The sequence below is a fragment of the Gadus macrocephalus genome, chromosome 8 (genome assembly GCF_031168955.1).
Source record: "Gadus macrocephalus chromosome 8, ASM3116895v1".
Classification (NCBI taxonomy): domain Eukaryota; kingdom Metazoa; phylum Chordata; class Actinopteri; order Gadiformes; family Gadidae; genus Gadus; species Gadus macrocephalus.
This window is the reverse complement of record NC_082389.1, coordinates 4,322,552-4,348,085: the sequence shown is the minus strand read 5'-3', so window position 1 is coordinate 4,348,085 and position 25,534 is coordinate 4,322,552. Positions and strand designations below refer to the sequence as shown.

General features: G+C 48.5%; 1 protein-coding gene across 1 annotated transcript in view; it reads left to right on the top strand.

The window, feature by feature from the left end:
- The first annotated feature begins 36 nt into the window (after positions 1 to 36).
- LOC132462677 (voltage-dependent R-type calcium channel subunit alpha-1E-like) overlaps positions 37 to 25,534 on the top strand; it is a 31,758-nt gene continuing 6,260 nt past the window's right edge. The window contains exons 1-33 of the mRNA XM_060058341.1: positions 37 to 816; positions 1,561 to 1,770; positions 2,440 to 2,552; positions 3,779 to 3,891; positions 5,006 to 5,137; positions 5,884 to 5,953; positions 8,039 to 8,156; positions 8,616 to 8,683; positions 8,899 to 8,966; positions 11,043 to 11,740; positions 11,843 to 11,972; positions 12,438 to 12,736; positions 13,035 to 13,197; positions 13,354 to 13,483; positions 13,977 to 14,036; positions 14,386 to 14,492; positions 15,072 to 15,083; positions 15,438 to 15,534; positions 16,212 to 16,372; positions 17,188 to 17,325; positions 17,900 to 18,101; positions 19,170 to 19,334; positions 20,453 to 20,563; positions 21,003 to 21,083; positions 21,169 to 21,288; positions 21,520 to 21,585; positions 21,898 to 21,989; positions 22,342 to 22,516; positions 22,619 to 22,746; positions 23,163 to 23,259; positions 23,899 to 24,004; positions 24,340 to 24,447; positions 25,077 to 25,177. Coding sequence (XP_059914324.1) covers positions 717 to 816; positions 1,561 to 1,770; positions 2,440 to 2,552; positions 3,779 to 3,891; positions 5,006 to 5,137; positions 5,884 to 5,953; positions 8,039 to 8,156; positions 8,616 to 8,683; positions 8,899 to 8,966; positions 11,043 to 11,740; positions 11,843 to 11,972; positions 12,438 to 12,736; positions 13,035 to 13,197; positions 13,354 to 13,483; positions 13,977 to 14,036; positions 14,386 to 14,492; positions 15,072 to 15,083; positions 15,438 to 15,534; positions 16,212 to 16,372; positions 17,188 to 17,325; positions 17,900 to 18,101; positions 19,170 to 19,334; positions 20,453 to 20,563; positions 21,003 to 21,083; positions 21,169 to 21,288; positions 21,520 to 21,585; positions 21,898 to 21,989; positions 22,342 to 22,516; positions 22,619 to 22,746; positions 23,163 to 23,259; positions 23,899 to 24,004; positions 24,340 to 24,447; positions 25,077 to 25,177 — 4,539 coding nt within the window. The 5' untranslated portion in view covers positions 37 to 716. The remainder of the gene's footprint in view (positions 817 to 1,560; positions 1,771 to 2,439; positions 2,553 to 3,778; positions 3,892 to 5,005; positions 5,138 to 5,883; positions 5,954 to 8,038; positions 8,157 to 8,615; positions 8,684 to 8,898; positions 8,967 to 11,042; positions 11,741 to 11,842; positions 11,973 to 12,437; positions 12,737 to 13,034; positions 13,198 to 13,353; positions 13,484 to 13,976; positions 14,037 to 14,385; positions 14,493 to 15,071; positions 15,084 to 15,437; positions 15,535 to 16,211; positions 16,373 to 17,187; positions 17,326 to 17,899; positions 18,102 to 19,169; positions 19,335 to 20,452; positions 20,564 to 21,002; positions 21,084 to 21,168; positions 21,289 to 21,519; positions 21,586 to 21,897; positions 21,990 to 22,341; positions 22,517 to 22,618; positions 22,747 to 23,162; positions 23,260 to 23,898; positions 24,005 to 24,339; positions 24,448 to 25,076; positions 25,178 to 25,534) is intronic.

Below are 25,534 nucleotides of genomic sequence, written 5' to 3'. Positions count from 1 at the left end.
GCATCTTATCCTAGCTATCTGTGTTGTATACGGGGAACGGGTTAACCTGACGATTGTTAGTGCTTGTTACTTGGTTCTATGAACATCCTTACTGTACCGACAGCGATATATATATTTGTTTCTCTTTCTTCTGACAGATGTACTTATTGTAAGTCGCTTTGGATAAAAGCGTCTGCTAAATGCCCTCAATGTAAATGACACACACTGAGGGATTCGGCTGTGTCTGATGGCTGCAGCACGTTGCTTGTTGCTTCACAATGTGCACGGTGTTTGAAATGTGGAGGAGTCATGGCGATATTAAAAGAACATTTCAAACATATCCCGCAAAATTGAGCGTCCGGTTTTGAACTGACTGACTGTAGAAAACATAAGTACGACGTGTTTCTGCTGAGTCTTCCAAACCTCTCAGACGTTTTCCTAGTGGCAAGGACACGGTTGTTTCTTTAATTCTTAAATTGCAGCAGTGAGCAAATAAAGACAAGAACCAAACACTGTCTAATTATACCCGATACATATTGGCTCGTTAATAACTGACAAATGTGTTGTCTTGGTAACAAGAGGAGTTGAATGACTTGGCGGCAACTCTCTCCGCTGGCATACGGTCCCCTGGCTCCTGATTCAGAACATCGTCTCACTACTGAACTGGACTTGTCATCGTCTTTTCTCTCCCTCTCCGGTGAACGTTAACAGTTTAAAGCGTGAGCACATGTTTTCTTATGTCTCCAGTGCTGAAGCGAGCCACCAGCAAGAAGACAGGTGCCCGACGGGGACCCCCGGGAGAGGGGGGCGAGAAATTCGCAGACACGTCGACTGCGAGTAAGTGAACCACGAACGTGACGCGGAAACAGGTCTCTCTGTTAGGCCGACACGTCGGCCTACTCTACACGGATGGGACCGCGCTCCAAACCCCCCCCCCCCTGCTCCTCCACCTCTTTCTCTGTCAGTCCTGCCTCCAACCTTAGTATTTATATGTGGACTGCAGAGTCGCTCACCAGCTTCAGCGAGAGACTCAAGGCTCCCTTGTTCAGAGTTCACCTGGACCCTGCATAGTCTCCTCCCCTCCTCCTTACCACCCCTCTGCCCCTTCTCCCCCCTTACTCTCTAATAACACCCCTCTCGCCATATTGGATGTTGTCCATCCTGGCACTTATCCGAGCTATCTTTGTTGTGTACGGGGAATGGGTTAACCTAGTGATTGATAGTGCTTGGCACTTGGTTCTATGAACATCCTTACTGTACCCACAGCGATATACATTTTTGTTCATCCTTCTTCTGACAAATTTACTTATTGTAAGTCACTCTCACCCCGGATGAGCCGCAGAGGACGAGGATATTTGATTCCCCGCATCATTCCTGCATTTCCCCGGATAGATAGTTACTCGGAGAGGGAGAATACCGGAGCGGCGATACCGGAGGGCCCAAGCAATCGGACCCCGTACCCAACAGGAACCTTTTAAACGGGGTGCGTTTTGACACCGCAACGTTTGACGAGATGTACCAAACCAACGTCCTCCTCCTCCTCCTCCTCCTCCTCCTCCTCCTCCTCCTCCCCCCTCTCAGGCATGTCCCGCTCCAGGGTGAACTACCGCAGCGGGCGGCGCGGCCCGGCTGCCTACCTGCGGCGCCAGGAGCGCATGTTCCGCATCTCCATCCGCCGCATGGTGAAGACGGACTCCTTCTACTGGATCGTGCTCAGCCTGGTGGCCCTCAACACGTTCTGCGTGGCCATCGTCCACCACAACCAGCCCGACTGGCTCTCCATCTTCCTCTGTGGGTCTCCTCCTCCTCCTCCTCCTCCTCCTCCCCCTCCTCCTCCTTGTAGCCCCCGACGCTGTGACTGGTGGGGCAGGGGGTTTAGAGACACACACACACACACACACACACACACACACACACACACACACACACACACACACACACACACGCACACACACACACGCGCGCACACACACACACACACACACACACATCGGGCCGCCCATGCTGAGGGTGTATGCACACATGCAGACTATGACGACACGTAAAGACACACACACACACAAACACACGCATGCATGCATGCTCACACTCACGCAGGCACGCACACACACACACGCACGCCAGACGCACGCACGCACACACACACATGCGCGCGCACGCACGAATGCATACAGACACGCATGCACATAGTCATGCATGCGCATAGACAGGTTACGGTACACCCACCTGTAGATATGCACACAGAGCTACACACACTCAAACACATTGATATAATAATTCAAACCTTCTACTATCTATCACACTCACAGCATTTAAGCCCAATAACTCACTCCAGCGTATGACCCAAGTTTAGCAGAGCAATTCACATCCTTACATCGTCATGGCGATGTCACCATTGCGCCTGAGTGTCTCCAACAGTGGCCCTGAGGTGATGATTTGTACCCACTCTCTCCTCCCCAGACTATGCAGAGTTTGTGTTCCTGGGGCTGTTCCTGGCGGAGATGTTCCTGAAGATGTACGGCCTCGGGTTCCGGCTCTACTTCCACTCCTCCTTCAACCGCTTCGACTGTGGGGTGAGCTCCCACGGGACTCGCTCCTGGAACTCTGTGACTCCCAGGAGCTCCCTCTTCATATTCTATGCATTCAAACCTAGAGCCTAGCTCATGTGGTGAGGCATCGACGCACTTCAGATCAGACCCCTTTGGTGAGATGCTTAAAAAAGCTAGAATTATGAATTATATCAATAATATGGTTTTATTTACAGCACTTTCAAGGTACTCAAAGACACTTACACATACATTTTAAGTATGTGTAAAAATGTAAAATGTAAAATGTAAATACCAAATTAATTTTGAATAGAGGTAGGATTTATGTATACAGATACACACAAACAAAACCGTGTATACGTACATAAACGTAGGCATACAACAGCTGCTGTGTGGTAGGTGATTCATGTTAAAAAGAGGTAGGAAATATGCAGAAACACGCATATGTACCTGTGCATAGGTACAAATACGTACGCATACAACAGCTGCTGCCCGCACTGTGTGATTGCAGGTGATTCATTTAAAAAAGAGGCAAGATGTACACGAGAAACACATACGTAACCGTGTATAAGTACAAATTCACAAGCTGCCGCACGTGCTGTGGGGTCGGTGATTCATTTTAAATAGAGAGAGGATATTGTGATATTTCCCATTACAATATATACAGATACACACATCTTCACCTGTGTATAGTTGCATATAAGTTCACACAAATAAACTGCTGTGGCTGCAGGTGATTTTTAAGAGGTTGACCAACAGAGGTTGGTCATACATAGATCAGTCCCTCCAGAAGTCTGCATATTCATGCGGGGGCCGCATTTTTTTCAAATATGCCGCACTTTCACCGCATAAATTGCCGATTTCCGCGCAAAAATATGCGGGGCTTGCATGATTTCATAATCCCCGGATTTTCGTTGCAAAAAAGTCACATGTATCTTAGCAGAGAGTTGAAAAATGTTTTGTTTACTTCACACAAGAGCAGCCATTTCCCCCTGTTGCCATGGGAACGTTATCAAAAAGCTGCATTTTTCGCAAGTTCCCGCAATTTCATTGCATAAAATTGCATAAATATGCCGCATATTTCATCGCATTTTTTAAGAAAACGTGCTGCATAATCAAGGATTTTTGGCCGCAACAATCACAAAAAAAGCGCCGCATTTTTCTGGAGGGACTGAGAGATACACACACACGTAGCTGTGTATACGTACATACACGCACACATTCATACGCGGCTGCCCGCGCCGTGTCTGCAGGTGATCGTGGGCAGTATCTTCGAGGTGGTGTGGGGATTCTTCCGGCCCGGGATGTCCTTCGGGATCAGCGTGCTCCGGGCACTTCGCCTGCTCCGGATCTTCAAGATCACCAAGTACGTCGTAGAGGAACCAGTCAGTGTATTCCCCCCCCCTGCCTGTTCACAGCGGCCTTATTGGACCTGGGTGGTCTATGTGAGGGTTAGGTCTCAGCCCTCACCCCTCACCCCTCAACCCTCAACCCTCCCTGCTCATCCATGTTCAGGTGTCTCCTGGGAAATGATTCACTGTTCACGTCGATGGACGTTGTTTTGTGAATTAGAGGACGTATCATTGGGGTTTACATTCACAGTTGCTATTCGATGGTGTAAGATATGCTGTGTAAATACTCACACAGCAGGGCATCATGCTTTGTGAGTATCATTTAAGGAGTATAATTTTAATCATTTCACGATTTCCGTGACCTGATATTAGTTAGATATTGGGTTTCTCTCAGTTAGAATAAGTTAACATTAACTAACTAGTTAAAAGAACCATTTTGATGTTGTCCCTATGGGGTATTTGACAATCATGCATCCAGTTTGCTAGATTTGACAACATATTTGAATATACTGTGTATCCCAATTTGGAGAAAAGGGCCAAATGACAAAGTATATTTATCCGTAATACTCAATGAATATCATATTCGATCATTATTGCAGTTCCTAGTAGTCATGACATCCATGGCACGGTGGAAAGAGCTACCTGCCTAAGTCAGGACCGCAGAGTCGCTCCCCTGATCAACTGAATGTATGCACTTACGTACGTCGTACTAGACTCTTCTACCACCACTGCATAGACCCTCTGTCTATATTATTTCTTTTCATTTTATTTTTTGTTGTGCTGTCTTGTTCTGTGTGTGCTTATGACACTGTAAAGCGACCGTGAGTATGAGAAAGGCGCTTTATGAATAAACGTATTATTATATTTTTATTATAACTTAGTTATAGTGCTTAGTTCTTCAGCATCTTATCCTAGCTATCTTTGTTGTCTACGGGGAATGGGTTAATCTAGCCCTTGTTAGTGCTTGGCATTTGGTCCTATGAACATCCTTACTGAACTTCTGACAAATGCACTTACGGTAAGTCGCCTTCAATTAAAGCGTCTGCTAAATTCCCAAAATATAAATGTAAATGTAGCCATGCAATCTTATGTGTGTAAAAACTTGTGTTGCGGGGGGTGTCTTTCCAGATACTGGGCGTCTCTCCGGAACCTAGTGGTGTCGCTGATGAGCTCCATGAAGTCCATCATCAGCCTGCTGTTCCTGCTCTTCCTCTTCGTGGTAGTGTTCGCCCTGCTGGGCATGCAGCTCTTCGGAGGCAGGTAGGTGGTGGGTCGCGCCTCACCAGGCCGTCGCCTTCACCACGCCACGGAGACGGCCGCGCTTGTTTTGCATATCATATGAATAAACCCCGATAAGTCTTATGTTGTGTCCGCCCGGCGGCGGTGATTAGCATTGAGCTGATTGCCTCTCGGTGTATTTTAAGCCGCATATCTGAACACAAGTCATGGTTTATTTATTTTTTAAGCGGTCGCGGAACAATGGTTCCTCCAAAGGCGTCTGTCTTTGATGAAGGGGGTGGAGAAGTGACACGTCTGGGTATAAATAGCTCTGCGTACCGCTCGTCCCCCTGATCCTCTCTCTCTCTCTCTCTCTCTCTCTCTCTCTCTCTCTCTCTCTCTCTCTCTCTCTCTCTCTCTCTCTCTCTCTCTCTTGATAATTTTCTCTCTCTCTTTCTCTCTCACTCTTGCTCTCTCCCTCTCTTCCCCCCACCCCCTCTCTCTCTCTCTCTCTCTCTCTTTCTCTCGCTCTTGCTCATTCTCTCTCTCGCTCGCTCTATCTCTCTCTCTCTCTCTCTCTCTCTCTCTCTTGCTAATTATCTCTCTCTCTTTCTCTCTCACTCTCGCTCTCTCCCTCTCTTCCCCCCATCCCCCCCCCACTCTCTGTCTCTCTCTCTCTCTCTCTCTCTCTCTCTCTCTCTCTCTCTCTCTCTCTCTCTCTCTCTCTCTCTCTCTCTCTCTCTCTCTCTCTCTCTCTCTCTCCCTCTCTCTCTCTCTCCCCCCTCCAGGTTCATCTTTGAGGATTACACTCCCACCAACTTTGACACGTTTCCAGCTTCCATCATGACAGTGTTTCAGGTTTGGCTCCCACACGGACCCCCCCCCCCTTCCCCCTTCCTCTTCGTCTTCCTCCTCTTTCTCGTCCATGACACATTGTACCCTGGGAGATTCTCTCATTTTTTTACACTCTGGGCATAGATTAAACAACACTCGCTTGCACGCCAGCTCTCCCACCCCCCCTCGTCCCCTCCCCTCTCCTCTCCTCTCCTCCCTCCATCCTCCCACACATCCTCATGCACACACAGATATGTGTGCCGATCAGAAACGGGCGTGACATGAATCAATCCAGGGCCCTTGAGATCGACCAGAATAAACATCCTATCAGGGCAAGAGTCAGCTGCAGGGTATAAGAGAGAGTATGATTAGAATGGAGGATATTGGAGTGGTTCACTCTGCATGCTGCTTTACTTTCGGGCTTTTTTCAGTTCTGAAAAGTCGATTTTAATGGTTAATGGTTGGTGCGAAATTCCTCGCTTAGTTGGGTTTACTTATTTTGCACAGTGATTTTCCATAAAAACAAGTTTGAGTGTTGAAAAGGTGTTTGTGGTATTTGTCTATTTGGTTATTACTTTCCATAATGGGTGACCTTGACTATGATTTTGCATCGCCAAATTTGACTCACAAGGCTACCCCAATACTCGGCTGATTTCCGGGGACTTTTGCGTGGCTCAAATGTATTAAAAGTGACCCATTAGCAAGGTTTCCCTCATGTGAAACAGAGAGCTCCTCTCTGTCTGCTTACACACGCTGTTCACATCCGATTAGGACGAAACATGAATGAAATCACCAGACCGTTTCGCAGAGGCCTATCAGTCTGGAACCTCTGTTATAAACCGGCATCGACCAAAATGTCTCTAGACGCAATTAGATAGAACCTACAACCAATCAGAGCCACTAGACGCGTTACACATCAGCGGAAGCCATCCTGGTTGTTTTCCTCTGTACAGTCATAGTGTTAAATCATGGTAAATATACCGTCCGAAACTGTCTGAAGGGGAGGGGGGGGGGACCGGATGCATATGCAAGAGCAAATAAAACACAAGCTCGTAGATTCGTCTGGTTCAGAGGCTACATAGAGAGCGTTTGACTGAGTACAAATCAAAAACACATGAATGGTGTGTTTCAGTGAAAATGCATTACCGAGATCAGGCGGAGAGAATCGTTTCCACCAGCGCGAGTGGTGTGATACGATAGGTCAGCTGCCGGGGATACAGTACGCATTTGACTTTTTTTAGATCATCTCTTATGATTTCAAAATGCTAGCCAAACTGTATGCGTCTTTCTTTCCAGAGGTTGTGTATCCTTCTAGACTCACAGCATAGAACTTTCGACAAGAAGACGATTGCATAGGGCCACTGCCGTTACACAAAGGGTTTACAACCAACAAACAATGATATTTTATCATTGTTTGTGCAAAACATAACACAGCAAACTGCAGACAGAAGATCCCCCCCCCCCCAACTCCCACAACAAAAAGTTGTGTAACGTATAGGCCTTTCCTTCTCGGAGCCAAGCAATGCCGCGGTATCCCTTGTTTGGCATCCTGCTCCTCCCAGTGGAATACCCTCCTGTTATCCACAACGCAGAACTTCCCCAACACGACGATTCGACTGTTAAAGACACCGCCGACTAAATTCCATCGAACATTCAAACCGTCGAAGATTCGATGTCCCCCCTTACTTTCTTTTTGTTTTCTTGAAAAGGTGTAAAGGTGCGATTGGCGTCATCGCCGGGGGAGGCAGTAGCCCAGAAGGGAAAGCGGGTTGATTGGTAACTGGAAGGTTGCTAGCTCGATCCCCGGCTCACGCTAGTGTGAGTGTCGAGGTTTCCCTGAGCAAGACACCTCACCCTAACTGCTCCCGACGAGCTGGCTGTCTCCCAGCGCGATTGACTCGGCCGTCGGCGTGTGAATGTGTGAATGAGCACATTCCCACAAAAGTTCAGTGAATTAAATATATGAAAAACAAAATGTAATGTTGCAGGCAAACTTCCTAATTATCGCATTCACGGAGTAAGTCGCTTTGGATAAAAGCGTCAGCAACATTCCCCTAAATGTAAAATCTGTTGAAAGTAACGGTGTGGTGTCTGATGGATTGGTTCCAGATCCTGACGGGCGAGGACTGGAACGAGGTGATGTACAACGGGATCCGATCCCAGGGGGGTGTGCAGTACGGGATGTGGTCCTCTATCTACTTCATCGTGCTGACTCTGTTTGGAAACTGTATCCTTTCCCCCCCCATGGCCGTCCACGTCCTACTGTTGAGCTACCAAAGCCCGTAGTGCGTTCCCGTAAAAAGTCAGTTCTGTGCTTTCTCAGGCATAATGTTTTTTATTAGCTAGCAATTTTGGTTGATTTGGGCAGAAATAGGTCGTAAAGCTATCTCTGTTGGGAATGGTTTAACTTTGCGATTGCAAGTGCTTGGCACTTGGTTCTATGAACATCCATACTGTACCGCCAGCGAAATATTGTTGTTACTCTTTCTTCTGAAAAATGTATTTATTGTAAGTCGCATTGGATGAAAGCGTCTCCTCAATGCCCTAAATGTATATGAATCAAACTACTGATATAAATCCTCGTCCTGATCGGGGACTGGTCAAGGAGTTCTTACACATTTGTGGTACAAATGTACTTCCAGTAAACACAAAAGTGCTCTGGGATTTCCTTAACTCCTGAAAACAGACACACTGCTCAACGTGTTCTTGGCCATCGCCGTTGACAACCTGGCTAATGCACAGGAGCTAACCAAGGTACTTTCTGTTTAGTATCTATTACCTCCATTTTGTCACACCACATCTGGCTAAAGCACAGAAGCTAGCCAAGGTACTTTCTGTATAGTATCTATGCCCTCCATTTTGTCACCGTCATTTAGTAGATAATTGGTTATGATATTATCCACCTGCGCTGTTGTTCGCATAACGACTGAAACCTGTTAATAATTGATATATCGGTGCGTCTTTGTCAGGATGAGGAGGAGGAGGAGGCGTTCTTCAACAGAAGATACGCTCGGAGCGGAGAGGGCTTGTTGTCTGAGTAAGTCGTCTGCGAGCATCTTGATCCACGGACTGAGGGCCGTTCACACAAGCAGTCCAGTGACTAACACTTTTTGTGATACTAACAAATTAAAATCACCCCCTGGGAAGACGGACAAACGATTTGAATGTTGAATACTCGCCACAGATTGACAAAACAAATGGATATGATTCTCTTGGTCTGCGTGGGTGGATGCTGACACCGTGGCGATAAAAAGTGTTGTTGATCTTCACCAGGATTTGAGCGATGAACAGGGTTTCCAATCTAGCAGCTATAGACATAGTGATAGAGATCATTCCACAGAGGTGTGTGTGTGTGTGTGTGTGTGTGTGTGTGTGTGTGTGTGTGTGTGTGTGTGTGTGTGTGTGTGTGTGTGTGTGTGTGTGTGTGTGTGTGTGTGTGTGTGAGAGAGTGTGTGGGTGGATGGGTGGGTGTTACATTTAATGCAACAGTTGGAAGTGTTCCACAGAATCTTTAGTAACATGGCAAATTGAACAGATTAAAAGGGAAGATGCTGTCAGACTAAGTTGGAAGTGAATGCGGTTGTGTGCACGTTGCTTCAGCGGTATTAGGACAACTCCTGATCTAATTGTGGAAGCCAATCATGTAGGGATAGCAAAATTGGGTCGGCATCTTTGACATGATTCGCCAAAAGCTAAATAGTTCACTTCACTGTTCCAAAAATAAACCAGAGTGCAAATGTCTCCTTATCTTAGACCAATGTAGGAAAACACGTCTTAATGTGTCCCAGAAGGTAAACGTTATAAAGCGCTTTCGTCTCTCAGGACCACACAGACTTTATCGACTGTCAGGTTTTGCCACTACTTGTCTTAGAGAGTAAGTCCTTGAAGATGATTGCCCTTCATCTAGTCACTGGAACCATTACATACTAAAGCAGTTCCTGCTAATAGCGGAACCTAAAGTCAAATCAAATACTGTTTTACCGTGTCTCACATTGTGGGATTATAATGGTGGCCATTAGCTTGAAATGTTACCTTGACTCTGTAGCTTTTGACGCTAAATGTATCATTTGTTTGTTACATATTTGAATGTCCTGTTTGTGCCACAACCATCAGCGAGCATATTCGGACCCGTTTTTGCAGTGTATTTCTGCTTCAATCATCTTGTCTTGTTATTCTATGCCTGTTTATGTGACACTGACCAAAAGGTTTATAGTTGTAAAATATAGTCCTTGTTTAGTAAATGGTAAATGGTGGCGATATCATTGGGACTTCTATTCACTGTTGCGCCTCAATAGTTTAAGATATGCTGTGTTAATACTCACACAACAGGATGAAGATTTGAGACAATCATTTCACGATTTCAGTGACGTTATATTAGCTAGATATTGTGTTTCTCTCTTTCTCTCTTGGAATAACGTACCATTGACTAAGTTTAAAAAAAAAAGTATCCTACGGGGATCTTTACAACCAAAGAAGTTAACTGGGGCTAACCATACCCTCAGTTTGCTAGATTTTACAAATATATTTTTAAAAGATATAATTGCAACTTCATTTACAGTTGAATCAACGTGCACGTTATGTATTTTGGACAGTGTCACAACAAGTGTTCTGTGTATGTGGGAAAACACTAATGTCTTGTTTTCAAAAAATCATTCATTGATTCCATGGACCACCACAGAGTCTGAACACCAGTAAGTATCGCAGACTGCCTCTCCGTCACTCAGAATTCCTCTCTTGAGTTTCCCTGATGGATTAAAAGTAATCCCCTTGCTAGATTTTCTCTAATTTATTCCTGCACTTTCCCCTTATGTGCTTGTGGTTTTCGTTATTTACTGCCCTACTGGTTTTCTTTGTGTTTGTGAATGAACATTCGAACAAATTATTTATGCATTTTTCTCATTCGTTCAATTATTATGTGCCTCATTATAATTTCTATTCCTTTAAGTTATTAATGGAAAATACATTATTCTGGAAACAATGATTTTGATTGTTTGTCAGTCGTTGTTTTTTTTAAACGCTATCCCATAATGCCAAGAGTCTGCGTGTCACCAACACTACACAGCGTCTGGCCCCTGGCCGGCCCCTAGTGACCCCTGTACGCTCCGCCTCTCAGGGGGAGAAGACGGCCCTACCTCTACAGGAAGAGGGCCATCCACCGGGGCCGGCCCGCCTTCCCGGAGGAGCCCGAGGCCGCGGAGGCGGAGGAGGAGCCCCCCCCCGCCGCCGCCGCCGCCGCCTTCCCCAACCGCCGCAACCGCCGCCGGAAGGTCCACATGTCCGTCTGGGAGCAGCGCGCCAACCAGCTCCGCAAGCGCCGTCAGATCGCCTCCCGCGAGGAGCTGTTCGGCAACCCCCCCGAGGACGCCGCCGAGACGCCCACCAGCGGCGGCCACCACGTGCCGGCGCTGTCCCCCGACGAGGCCAGCCCGGCCCCCCACCAGCCCGAGTCGCCCGTCTCCGCGGGCATGCCCCTCCCGGAGCCCCCCATGTCGGTGGTCATCCCCATGCCCGAGCCCCCGGACTCGGAGCCGCCGCCGCCGCCGCCGCCGGGGGCCGACGACCGGGCGGGCGGGGGCCACCACCGGGCCGCCGGCGGGGGTCGGCACCGGGGGGCTCGCAAGTTCAGGGCGGGGCCGGGGCCGGAGGACGGGGGGGCGCGGCACCGGCGGCACCGGCACCGCGAGGCGCGGCCCGAGGCCAAGAGCCTGGACTTCGGGCACGCGGCGCCGGAGGGGGGCGGCGGCGGGAGGATCCGGAGAGCCGTCAGCCACGACAGGAAGGCCCTGGACGAGAGGGAGGAGAAGGAGGAGAGGGAGGAGAAGGAGGACCAAGGGGAGAGGGGGGAGAGGGGGGAGAAGGAGGACCAAGGGGAGAGGGGGGAGAAGGAGGAGAAGGAGGACCAAGGGGAGAGGGGGGAGAGGGGGGAGAGGGGGGACCGGGAGGAGCGAGGGGAGCCGGGGGAGAGCGCGGGGGCGGAGGAAGGAGCGACGATGGACGACGTGGGCGGAGTCGACCCCAACTCCGAGGTCAACAGCGATCACAGGTATGTCCCCGCCTTAACTGTAGCGTGATGACATTCGCATTCACGTCCACATTGAGGGCATTTTTGCAGACGCTTTTACCCAAAGCGACTTACAATAAATACATTTGTCTTAAGAAAGAGAAACATCAACATATCGCTGTCGGTACAGTAAGGATGTTCATCGAAGCAAGTGCCGAGGTCTTACAATCGCCAGGTTAACCCATTCCTCGTACACAACAAAAATAGGTTTGATAAGATGCTACACGATGCCAAGTACTATCCCTAAGTGCCAGGACGTACAACATACAATACGTGCGTACATTAAATATCAGGACGTAAACCAACCATAAGTGCGTACATTAAGTGCCAGGACATGAACATACAATAAGTGCGTACATTTGAGGCTATGAAGAGTGCAGGTGAACTCTGAACACCCTGATAATGTATCACATCGTTCACAAACCTTTTTTCCCGGACGGCTTCTAGACTCAGCTTGCCCGGCGCGGACTTCCCCGAGCCCCCCCAGTGCGAGCCGGCCCCCCTGGAGCCAGCAGGCCCCGTGGCGCTGACGGAGAGCAGCTGGCCCGGCGAGGGGGGGGCCGTGGCCGGCCACGGCCCCCCGGCCCCCCTGGAGGCGGCGGCGGCGGCGGGCGAGGTCGTCGAAGGCGCAGCGGCCGAGCGCAGGGGCCACCGCGCCTCTCTGAAGGCCGACCGGTCCAACGCCGAGGGGGGCGTGGTCATCGAGATGTGCCGACAGCCGCTGCTGGAGCGCGCCCCCGTCCCAGGTAGGGGGGGGGGGGGTTCCCCCGACACGTTCATCCGCCTCCCTCCGCCATTTTCAGCCCCCGGCCATTGCTTTGGGCATCACCATACTCGAATATTACAAAGTGTGAGGCCGGCTCTGACATCTCCCCAGCGGGGGGGGCGCCAAGCTGGCGTCCGTCGCTGTTGAACCAACAAAAACAAAAAACGACGGCGGTTGACTCACGCGGCGCAGCCAGACCTCGTTAGTATCGTTAGTCGTCATCCGGTGTGAAAACTCAGAACCGTGTTCCTTCTTTTTTGGTGATTGAACGTTTCCAGCGAAGAGCAAAGAGACGGAGCCTCTCACGTCCGAAACGGACAGAGACGAGGAGTCAGAGGACGAGGAGGAGGACGAGGAGGAGGAGGAGGAGGAGGAGGTGGCGCCGGTGCCGACGCAGCCCGCCGCGCCAGGCAGCATGTTCCTCTTCAAGTCCACCAACCCGTAAGACGACAAAAAGCCCACAAGGGTCTGTTGTTCACCGTTGTGGCGGTGTCGCGCCTTTTATGAAATGCTAGCTGCTTGGCTGCGCGGTCGTGTGGCTTTTGTGTGTGTGCCGGTTCGACCCCCCGGCGTGACGTAACGTTCCTGTGCTCCCAGTATCCGAAGGATCTGCCACTATGTGGTGACTCTGCGCTACTTTGAGATGACCATCCTGCTGGTCATTGTGGCCAGCAGCATCGCCCTGGCGGCCGAGGACCCCGTGTGCGCCAACTCCGACAGGAACAAGGTGAGGGCCGGCGCAAACGCTCGGGAACGTTTTTTGAGAGCGGAACGTTTTTTTTTAGAACAAAACGTTCTGCGCCCATGTGGTGCGGAGCAGCCACAAACTAGGGACCCGGTTGCTAGACGACCAACATTATGGAGTGTCAAACACAGATTAAAATAGCTTTTGTTCCATAAACATGTCTTTTTTAACCAATAGCAATACAAGGATTTGTCATAATTTCGTTTGATCCAATTCGGCTCCCATTTTACCGAGCACAACTTCTACCAAGTTCTAGACGCACTTTAGCCAACCTTAGAATAAACTGAGAGTTCCGCTTCATTTGGGCTCACTGGATGTTTCCAATGGCCTGCACGTTGATGGTTAATCTGCAGAGGAAACCTCAGCTTCTAGAGTCTCCTGCACAAATTGTAGACTTTAAACACATCTCATTCATTCATTGGATAAAATAAAATGTTTCCATTAAAAACGGTTTCCTCTGATTTCCACCCTGCAGGTTCTCCGGTACTTTGACTACGTCTTCACCGGTGTGTTCACCTTCGAGATGATCATCAAGGTGGGTCCAAGTCATCCCCCCATCTCCGTGTCTCCGAGTTCTGTGGGCGGCAGAAGCTCAGGAGGTAGAGCAGGTGGACTGGTAACCAGAAGGTTGCTAGTTCGATCCCCGGCTCCTCCTAGCTGAGCCTGAGAGTGTCGAGGTGTCCCCGAGCAAGGCACCTCAACCCTGACTGCTCCCGACGAGCTGGATTGTCGCCCCGTGCGGTTGACTCCGCCGTCGGGGTGTGAATGTGTGAATGAATGGTTGTAAGTCACTTTGGATAAGAGCGTCAGCGACATCCCCTCAAGGAATTTTTTTTCTAACACTGTCCGCCGTCGTGTCTCTGCCCACTCGGCCCAACCTTCAGATGATCGACCAAGGCCTCATCCTCCATGACGGCTCCTACTTCAGAGACCTGTGGAACATCCTGGACTTCATTGTGGTGGTGGGGGCGCTTATTGCCTTTGCTCTGACGTGAGTCACCACGACGACGCTCCCCCCCCCCCCCCCCCCCGCCCCCACCCCCCGCCCCGCTCTTGTCGATGACTAACGTCCAAACCCGGTGACTCACTCGATTGCGTACAGCGTACAGCTAAGATCAGACACCGACGACAGTGTCGCCCGGCAGAAGTCTGACGCGCGGGTGCCATGACGATACGCATGCGTGTTACATCTCCGCTCCCTGGCATGAGGAATGCATGGTTCACAGCACGCACGCAAACAGTAAACCGTCAGCACTCTTAGCTTGACCTTGCTTGAGACCACCCTAACCCAACCCCAACCCTCAACCTAACCCAACCCTAAACTAACCCTGATTGGCCCTAACCCCTAACCCTCACATGGAGATCGCAGTGACAATGCATGCACGCTACGCGTCCGCTCCTCCTACTGCACAGATCCGCCTTGTGTCGTTGTTCCCTTTTCTCGTAGGATAATGTATGTGTTTTTATCTCTGTTGTGATGATAGCTGTAGACCTCTCTGAGTGTGTCTCTCTCTTTATGCCTCAATGTCTCTGTTGTTCCTGTGGATATTTTCACTGTTGGGCCCTCCAGGAATGTGATGGGGTAAAGCAGACATTTGACACACCTCTCTCTTGTAAACCTCTCATTTTATTTGTTAACACTCATACTTGTCTCGTGTGTCGATTTACATTTTGTCTTGGTCAGTGTGTGTTTTTGTGATATTTTGGTCTCTCTTTATCTTTAAGCAATCAGTCCTTTTGTTCAGTATGTTCAGAAAATAACTTGTTTTCTGTTCAGTCAAAAAAATATGTATTTTCTAAATATGTGTGTGTCTACATTTTATTTATTTATTTTTTTTTTGTAATTGCACCAATTGATGTAATTAATGTATACTTGCTGGGCCGGATTGATGGACCTTCCTAATTATGAACCGTTGTGCGTGGGCGACGTCCGCAGGAACAACAAAGGCCGCGACATCAAGACCATCAAGTCTCTCCGGGTGCTCCGGGTCCTGAGACCACTCAAAACCATCAAGAGGCTCCCCAAGCTCAAGGTACCGTCTCGCACAAACCCACGCCATCCATCACACTTCTCGTTCACAACAACATTTATTTAAGGTCTGTTTGAACAGGGACGGATACAGAAACATAGATACGCTTGAGACTGTCATCTGATGTTTGCATCGTAGTGTTTTTAGCCAAAGCTAATTTACCGCACTTCGTCCCCATCATGTGTGGAGAAAAAGTCATCTTTTGGCCTAATTGTGATATCTAACCTAACTCTGCTCTCTTAACGCTGCTGATTGACTGTGCCTCATTGGCTATATCCTAAGCCAATCAGAGTGCTTTTTACATTCCATAATCATTATCTGCCTAAGTCATCCATATGAACCAAAAATGAACCAAAATGAACCTTAAAATATGACTTATGCAATTGTGCTATGAGGCTAACGATTTGTTGTAATCCAACTAACCAGTTTACTTAAGATGTCATCACGATTGTCCTTTTCTGATGTTTGACTGTTTTGAAAACTGTCCCTGCTATGCCACACACACACACACACACACACACACACACACACACACACACACACACACACACACACACACACACACACACACACACACACACACACACACACACGCGCGCGCGCGCGCGCGCGCACACACACACACACACACACACACACACACACACACACACACACACACACACACACAAACCCTCCAGGCGGTGTTCGACTGCGTGGTCACGTCGCTGAAGAACGTCCTCAACATCCTCATCGTGTACCAGCTCTTCATGTTCATCTTCGCCGTCATCGCCGTGCAGCTCTTCAAGGGGAAGTTCTTCTACTGCAACGACAGCTCCATGAACACGGAGAAGCAGTGCCAGTGAGTGTTGTCGACCCCCCCCCCCTGCCCACACGCCCCCCCCCCCCCCCCCCCCCCTCCCACACATGCGTTCGCCTACCTTCAGGTCTCGTGCACGGGGTTCTGCTGTTCCGTTGGAGCAGCACACAAAAAAAGAAAAGAAAAAAAAAAAAGATGAATGTGTGGCGGTGTGAAGATTAAACCAACTGCAGTATGTATTTTTTTTTGTATTCGGTCAGTAATTAAATGGTGAGGTGGAGTTTCTCTGGCACTGAAAGCAATGTTCACTTGATAGCCACGCTGTGTTTTATGTTCGCTTTGAATGTAAAGTGTGGACTGTGCCAGTGTGTTAAGAAAGAGACGGATTTGCAAGTGATAATTGGACACCGTAGGTATATTGTCGTCCAATCCGATCCTGACTTCCGCTTTTGACGTAGGGGAAAAACCTATCTGTCATCCCTCAGCAAAACCGTTCCGTAGACTGAGAACGCGACAGAGATCGGCTGAAATAGTTGGCCGGACTGGCTCAGTCCTGACCGCAGCGACCCGGGTTCGAATCCTGCCCCCCGTGGACCTTTGCTCCACGGTCTCCCCTCTCTCTCCCATACCTGCCTCTCTATCTCACTCTATAATAGAGCATCAAAATGCAAAAAGAAAATCGTTAAAAAAAAAAATCATGTTCCGAAAGAGACAGAAATCTCTCAAATCCCTCGGGTTTGAACCTTCATGGGAACTACTGCTGGGTCTTTCTCTTTTACCTAAGCTGTGAATGAATACAGAAACAATTAGCCCGTGGTGGTGGTGGCGGCGGCGGCGTCTGTGTCTGTTCCCTACAGAGGCTACTACATTGACTACAGCAGAGACAAGAAGGAGGTCAAGAGGAGGGAGTGGAAGAGACACGAGTTCCACTACGACAACGTGTGCTGGGCTCTGCTCACGCTGTTCACCGTCTCCACCGGAGAGGGCTGGCCTCAGTGAGTCCCCCCCTTCCTTCCTTCCTTCCTTCCTTCCTTCCTTCCCTCAGACAGTAGTTACAGGAGGTGGACGTAGATTACAGCTGGGATTCACGCTGGCCCTCAGAGACGGGCAAAGAGACGTCAAGGTTTGCGAGGATGGCTTTAGGAGGCCCTGGAGAGAGAGTGTGTTTGTGTGTGTGTGTGTGTGTGTGTGTGTGTGTGTGTGTGTGTGTGTGTGTGTGTGTGTGTGTGTGTGTGTGTGTGTGTGTGTGTGTGTGTGTGTGTGTGTGTGTGTGTGTGTGTGGTGTTAGCGAAGGTACGGATGAGCAAGTCCACTCTCAAAACTTTGTAAAAGCTTAATCTATGGATCGAGATTAAGGCAGGTTGTAATTTCCCCAATGTATTTAAACCTAATTTTCATAATAAAGTTAAATTGACGTTTTTTGTTATTTCTACGTTATGTATTTTACAATACAAAGATATGAAACACTATATGACTCATTAAAACTGTGAAGCCACCACCAAACGCCTGATTGACACACAAGCCTCCGTTCCCATGGCTACCTCTCCCCCCCCCCCCCCCCCCCCCCAGAGTCCTCCAACACTCCACGGACGTGACGGAGGAGAACATGGGTCCGAGCCGCGGCAACCGCATGGAGATGTCCGTGTTCTACGTGGTCTACTTCGTGGTCTTCCCCTTCTTCTTCGTCAACATCTTCGTGGCCCTCATCATCATCACCTTCCAGGAGCAGGGAGACAAGATGATCCAGGAGTGCACTCTGGAGAAGAACGAGGTATACGTCATCATCTGAACGATAATCATCATAATCAGAATAACAGTCCTCATAATCATGATCATAATCATCCTAATCTTCATCAGAATCATCACCTTCTTCGGAATAATAATCATCAAAATCAGAATAATAGTCATCATAATCATCCTTATCTTCATCAGAATCTTCATCTTCTTCGGAATAATAATCACCAAAATCAGCGCTTTTCTGGACACTCAAACACACTTTACAACAATGCTACAGGATTGAGAAAATGTAACAAAATATAAATGAAAGGTTACATCAACACATTTAAAAGCAAACATATTGAGGGGTTAAAGAGGGACAGATAGTGGAGGACAGTGAGATGTTAAAAGCAGTTTTAAAATGGGTATGTTTTGAGTGATCCTTTGAAAGAGAGGCGCCGTCACTCCGTTCCTTTTTAAACCTGATCTCCACAACCGTCTCCTACACTATGTAGCATGAAGTACGTCATTGGTCCTGCTGAGCACTAATTAAAGCTAATTGAAGTATTATTTTAATTTAAAACATTACTATTTGTCCTTACAATGCCGTGTACAGCATTCATTTTTTCCGATTGTGTAAGAGCAAATCAAGTCACACTGTGGAATCAATTTGGAGATGAAATTGGGCTAATTGGAGAAAATAGAAAATACATTACTGTGCAACGGTAGGTTTATGTCCAGAGAAAAAAAAAAAAAAAAGCTGTTCAATGGTAAATGGACTGCATTTATCCAGCGCTTTACTAGCCAGTGGCCACTTTAAGCACATTACAACATTAACCCATTCATGCACAAATTCACACACCGACGGCGGAGTCAACAACGCAAGGCAACAGTCAGGGTGAGGCGGCTTGCTCAGTGGCACCTCGACACTCAGCTCGGAGGAGCCGGGGATCGAACTAGCGACCTTCTGGTCACCCGCAAACCTGCTCTATCTCCTGAGAAGGTAGAGCAGGTGGCCCCCCATGCGGCACCGATGACAGCTTAAACCCGGTCCAAACCCCAAGTAGTACCCCTGTTCACCCTCATCCTGCATCACCGACTCAACACCCTTCTCGTTCCTCAGCGGGCCTGCATCGACTTCGCCATGAGCGCCAAGCCCATGACGCGCTACATGCCCCAGAACCGGCAGACGGTGCAGTACCGCCTTTGGCACTTTGTGGCCTCGCCCTCCTTCGAGTACACTGTGCTGGTGATGATCGCCCTCAACACCGTGGTGCTCATGATGAAGGTAATGTAGATCACGGGTTTCCCAACCTCTTTTGTTCCAAGGACCGGCCTATTCATAAAAAAATGTGGAGGACCGGTAGTCGATCTAAATGTCTTTATATTAAGATGCATCATTTTTAGACAAACGATGTGGCTGTTTTTCAAGATGGTTTACTTGTCATATTAACAACAATTAAAGCAGCAATGAAGTGCTTCAGTCTCAGGCTCCCTTCCGCAATGCAATAATATAAAATAATACAATTAACACAAAAGTAGTGCAAACACAAAAAATCGTTTTCAGCTTTTTCTGGAAATGTTTCAAGGCCCGGTTCTAAAAGGTTCATGGCCCAGCTATGGTCCGTGGCCTGGAGGTTGGGAATCACTGTATGTATGTATGTATGTATGTATGTATGTATGTATGTATGTATGTATGTATGTATATATGTATGTATGTATGTATATATGTATGTGTATATATATATATATATATGTATATATATATATATATATATATATATATATATATATATAACATGGCTACACACCACAAATATACGTATTAATGCCTGGGAAGCTGTTTTTAACGTGTTGTTAAGAACGTGTGAGAAACGGAGGAGAGAGGTACGTGTGTAGCCCCGTTGTGTGGCCCCGTGTGTTTGCAGGTGGCCCCCGGTGGTATTAACAGGGCCCCAGCTTCCTGTTGTAAGAGAGAACACACAGCGGCTCATCTAGAGACGTTCCGATACCATTTTTTCCTTCCTGATACCGATTCATGAACTTCAGTATCAGTCGATACCGAGTATATCCTGATACAGCCTCCGGCATTGTGTCTGCTAACAGCGCTTGTCCTTATTGAAGGGTTCTCTTATGATGTCAATAATGTACAGTCGGTTCATTTACTGCCGACAAAAGATTTTTTTCGGAACTATTTTTCTATGCTTCTAGTTAAACTTTACTTCGTTTTTCCGACTTGGTAGTTCAAACACCCGTAGGTCTTCGTGATGGTATCGGATTGGCACATAGACTTGCGTGCTCGCCGATACCCGGTACTGCATTTTAGGCAGTATGGGAGGAATTTCCGACAGTGGTATCGGTATCAGAACATCCCCAGCCTCATCCTGTCTGCCTGTGTTCCTCCAGTACCACTCGGCACCGGCGGCTTACGACACGGTGCTGAAGCACCTCAACTCGGCCTTCACTGTGCTCTTCTCCATGGAGTGCATGCTCAAGATCATGGCCTTTGGCATCGTGGTGAGACCTGGTTAAGATGCACTTCAATTCAATTGAGTTCAATCGATTTAATTCAATTTCGATTGAATTAAATTGAATAAAATGAAATGAAATCTGATTCCATTCAATGTATTTTTTGTTTGTTGATTTCAATTTGATTTCATTCGATTCAACAGATTTTAAGGAAATTCAAGTAATTAGATTAATTAATTGCAAAACTGCATAACACTGCAGACACACACACACACACACACACACACACACACACACACACACACACACACACACACACACACACACACACACACACACACACACACACACACTAAGAGAAATCGTACAAATCACACCACAATACACACGTCGGATCTCAAACATATACGACACACAGAATTGGGAACAATACGACACAATGCGATGCAAATACCGACCCCGGTACTTTTTCCGTCTACCTTTCCAGAACTACTTCAGAGACACGTGGAACATCTTCGACTTCATCACGGTGCTTGGCAGCATCACGGAGATCATCGTGGACCTGCAGGTACCACGGGTTGCCAAACGTTTACTGCGCTAGCCTCGTTTCTAATTCTATAATAATACATGTTTTTATGCATGGTCATTGGCAGTCGCTGAACTCCATCAACATGAGCTTCCTGAAGCTCTTCAGAGCCGCCCGACTCATCAAGCTGCTGAGGCAGGGCTACACCATCCGAATCCTTCTCTGGACCTTCGTGCAGTCCTTCAAGGTCCGTGGACATTGCTTCTAACCACTCACATGTAGCTGTTGGGATTAACAATGACAACCCAGTGACAGCCACAAAAGAGTTCAACCAATGCAATAACCAATGTTTCAAGGTGTTTTTCTTTGTATGTAATTTTGCTTCACCTGCTTTAGCTGATTTTGTTTTATAAATGCATTACCCTGATTTTACTGGCAACTTCGATGTGCTGTTCATCCCCTCCCTCTCTCCCAATAGGCCCTTCCGTACGTGTGTCTCCTCATCGCCATGCTCTTCTTCATATACGCCATCATCGGAATGCAGGTATTGCCCCGCCACTAAAGACGTCACGTTGTCAGGGTCGTAATACTGACACTCAGTTATGGTTCCGCGTCGACGCACGCGACGACCACGCAGACACTTCGACGTAGTCGTGAACCTGTTTAGGTTCTGCGTCAGGTGTTTGTGAGCGGACCAATCACGGCCCTTGCTGATGGTCGGCAAGGACGTAACGGGTCCGTGAACCCTCATGCGTTGCTTTGACGTGGAACCATAACTAAGCCTTAACTTTCTGTAACGTAAGACAACCGAACAAAGCCTTTCAGAACGCTGAAACCCCCCCCCGCCTTCCTCCAGGTGTTTGGAAACATCAAGCTGAACGACGAGAGCCACATCAACCAGCACAACAACTTCAAGACCTTCTTCAGCGCGCTCATGCTCCTCTTCAGGTGAACAAATGCCCCTCTGATGTATTCAGGTATAACGTCTTGATTGGCCTATTTGTCTAAAGTTGAGTCCATGTCTGTGAATCCTTTAGTGAAGTTCTTTGAACCAAAGCGGTGTGAACCACGGACAGCGGAACACCATATGAGTGTTGGACTTACTTTATAATGACCTATCGTCTACAGGCCTCTGTGTGTATAGTCAATATCGTGTGCTCTTGCAGATTCTAAACCTCCTTTCATAAACGGCCCCACTGTGGACGGATACGGTGTTTAATTGAGAGTAAAGTGACTGACCCCGGCTGCCCTGTTCGCCGCCCCCCTCTAACCCTTACCCTAACCCCCCCCCCCCCCCCAGGAGCGCGACCGGGGAGTCGTGGCAGGAGATCATGCTCTCCTGTCTGGGGGGTCAGGAGTGCGAGCCGGACCCCTCCATCGACCCCATGACCGTGTCCCCGGACCACCTTGGAGGCTGCGGCACCGAGTTCGCCTACTGCTACTTTGTCTCCTTCATCTTCTTCAGCTCCTTCCTGGTGAGCGTTCTCCGACCTACGGCCTCCTCCGACCGAGGGCCCCCGTCAGAGCCGTTCTCTTGGCGAGAGCGGCTTGTTGACGCGCGCGCTGTTCCCCTGCAGATGCTGAATCTGTTCGTGGCCGTGATCATGGATAACTTTGAGTACCTCACACGGGATTCCTCCATCCTCGGGCCCCATCACCTGGACGAGTTTGTCCGCATCTGGGGAGAGTTCGACCGCTCGGCGTGGTAAGGACCTACGTTCTTCTGTAATGAACTGGACACTGATTGGGCTTCACATTGGTCATTTTGGTCTTTTAGTCATTTTGGTCATTTTGGACATTTTGGTCATTTTGGAAGGCCATAATGGCCTTTCCCACTCATAGATCAGCTGACTTTATCAGTTGACGAGACTCTAAATATGTTACTAGAGAAGGTTGGTGGAGTTGGGGTCCAGGTGTCACCAGAACTGACCAACAGAGGGCAGTCTCTGTAGCACACTGCAGACTGTTTAGAGGGGATCAGGCTGGCAGGGATATGGGTATCTTGGTTCAAAAGGGAATTAACAACCATCATTACACTGATCCCCGCCTTCCAAATGAGTTAATTCCTCCATACCTGTCCTCCCCTGTGTCTACGCTGTCCTCCACGTTCTAATCTCCCAGCGGCCGCATCCACTACACGGCGATGTACGAGATGTTGACTCACATGTCGCCCCCGCTGGGTCTGGGGAAGAAATGCCCTGCCAAGATCGCCTACAAGGTAACCACCTCCCTGACTACAGCGCGAGTGACTGCCAAAATGAAAAGCATGAGTAAGAGCAACCTCTTCCATCAATGTTGTGCCATTTTTATTTTGACTGACATTTCCATTGAGGGCATTTATCAGATGCTTTTTTTAAAAGTGACAAAGTTACAAAAAGTACATTGTCAGAAGAAAAATAAACAACAATATATCGCTGTCGGTACAGTATTCACCGTATACAACAAAGATAGCAAGGATAGGATGCTACGCCATGCCACGTAAGTAGTATTTTTAAGTGCAAGGACGTTCAACATACAATCAGTGAGTACATTAAGTGCCAGGACGTACAACATACAATAAGTGCGTACATTAAGTGGCAGGACGCACAACATACAATAAGTGTGTACATTAAGTGCCAGGACGTACTCCATACAATAACTGCATAAGTGTGGGAGGGGTGTTGGGGGGGGGGGGGGGGGCATGCAGACTTTAGGTGAACTCTGAACAAGTGAGTCTCAGATAGATAATACATTAATAAGCAGGTATGGCTCACTAATGGCTTCTTGCTTCGGGATGCCTTCAAGTAGACTGTGGACCTCGTGGCTGAGACACCCTTCCCACTCGACCCTTTTCCCTCCCCGTCTCGGTCCCTCTCAGAGGCTGGTGCTGATGAACATGCCCGTCGACGAGGACATGAGTGTCCACTTCACGTCCACGCTGATGTCTCTCATACGCACCGCCTTGGACATCAAGATCGCCCGAGGTCGGTGTCTGCGTGTAGCTTCCTCTTCTGTTGATAATGGCGGCATGTGGCTCAGGAGGTAGAGCGGGTTGGCTGGTCACCGGAAGGTTGCTGGTTCGATCCCCCGGCTCCTCCTAGCTGAGTGTCGAGGTGTCCCTGAGCGAGGCACCTCGCCCTGACTGCTCTCGACGAGCTGGCTGTCTAATTTCGGGGGGTTGACACCACCGTCGGTGTGTGAATGTGCGCGCTCTATAAATGCAGTCAATTGACCCTAACTGTCGATTTCGACACCGTAGCCTCTATGAGATGAGAGGATGAGTTCATGTCGTGCTAACGGGTGAATGTGTGGCTTGCAGGTGGTGAGGATCGCATCGGTCTGGACTCTGAGCTCCAGAAGGAGATCAGTGTGATCTGGCCCTATCTGCCCCAGAAGACCCTGGATCTGCTGGTGCCCATCAACAAAGGTCTGATTGACGGTTATTGACGTATTCAAGCTGCTGTGGGTACGATTCCGGAGTTGTAAATTAAGAGAACGGAGGATGGCCGAAGAGGGTCAGACTTTGAAACCTAACGATCAAATAAACGTCTCCTCCCTCAATGCTGTCCTCCCTCCCTACTTTACATTTACATTCAGTGCATTTAGCAGATGCTTTTTTCAGGCAAGTACATTTGTCAGAAGAAAGAGAAACAACAATATATCGCTGTCGGTACAGTAAGGATGTTCATAGAAACAAGTGATAAGCACTAACAATCACTAGGTTAACCCATTCCCTGTCTACAACAGAGATAGCTAGGATAAGATGCTACCAACTAAGTGGGGGTGGCTATGCAGAGTTTAGGTGAACTACCTTATTCCACCGTTTAGACTTGTTGCCTTTCAGGCCACTGTGATTGACAGGCAAGCTGGCTTCCCCTAACCAATCAGGGGAGAGATCAACTGGGAGGTGTCTCTCTGTGTATGTCCGTTTGTCTGTCTTTGATGTCCTTTTTTCACATGTGTGGGTGCTTTTCCTGGTCTCTGTATTGGTTATCGGTTTCTCTTATATTCTAATATCTGTTTGTGTTCAATTTTTTTTATCCGATCCTCTCATAGACACCGACATGACAGTAGGCAAGATCTACGCCTCCATGATGATCATGGACTACTTCAAGTCGAACAAAGCCAAGAAGCTCCGACAGCAGCTCGAAGCACAGGTGAGCGTTCGAAACACAGGCGGAACAGGAGGCATCCACGCCAACACAAGGATGAAGAGAAGGTTCTTTCCCTCTCTTTGTTGGAGAGTGAGGCTCCAGAACAACGTCCATTGTGTTGAATGAAGGCAGGAGACCAAGCTTACCTCCTCCAGCCACTCCTCCACCCTTTAATTGGGCGGCATGTGGCTCAGGAGGCAGAGCGGGTTGGCTGGTAACCGAGTGTCGAGGTATCCCGGAGTGAGACGCCTCACCCTCACTGCCTCCGGCGAGTTGGCTGTCGCCCTGCGTGGGGACGACGCCGTCGGTGTGTGAATGTGTGCATGAATGGGTAAATGTTTGTCAAGCGTTTTGAGTGGA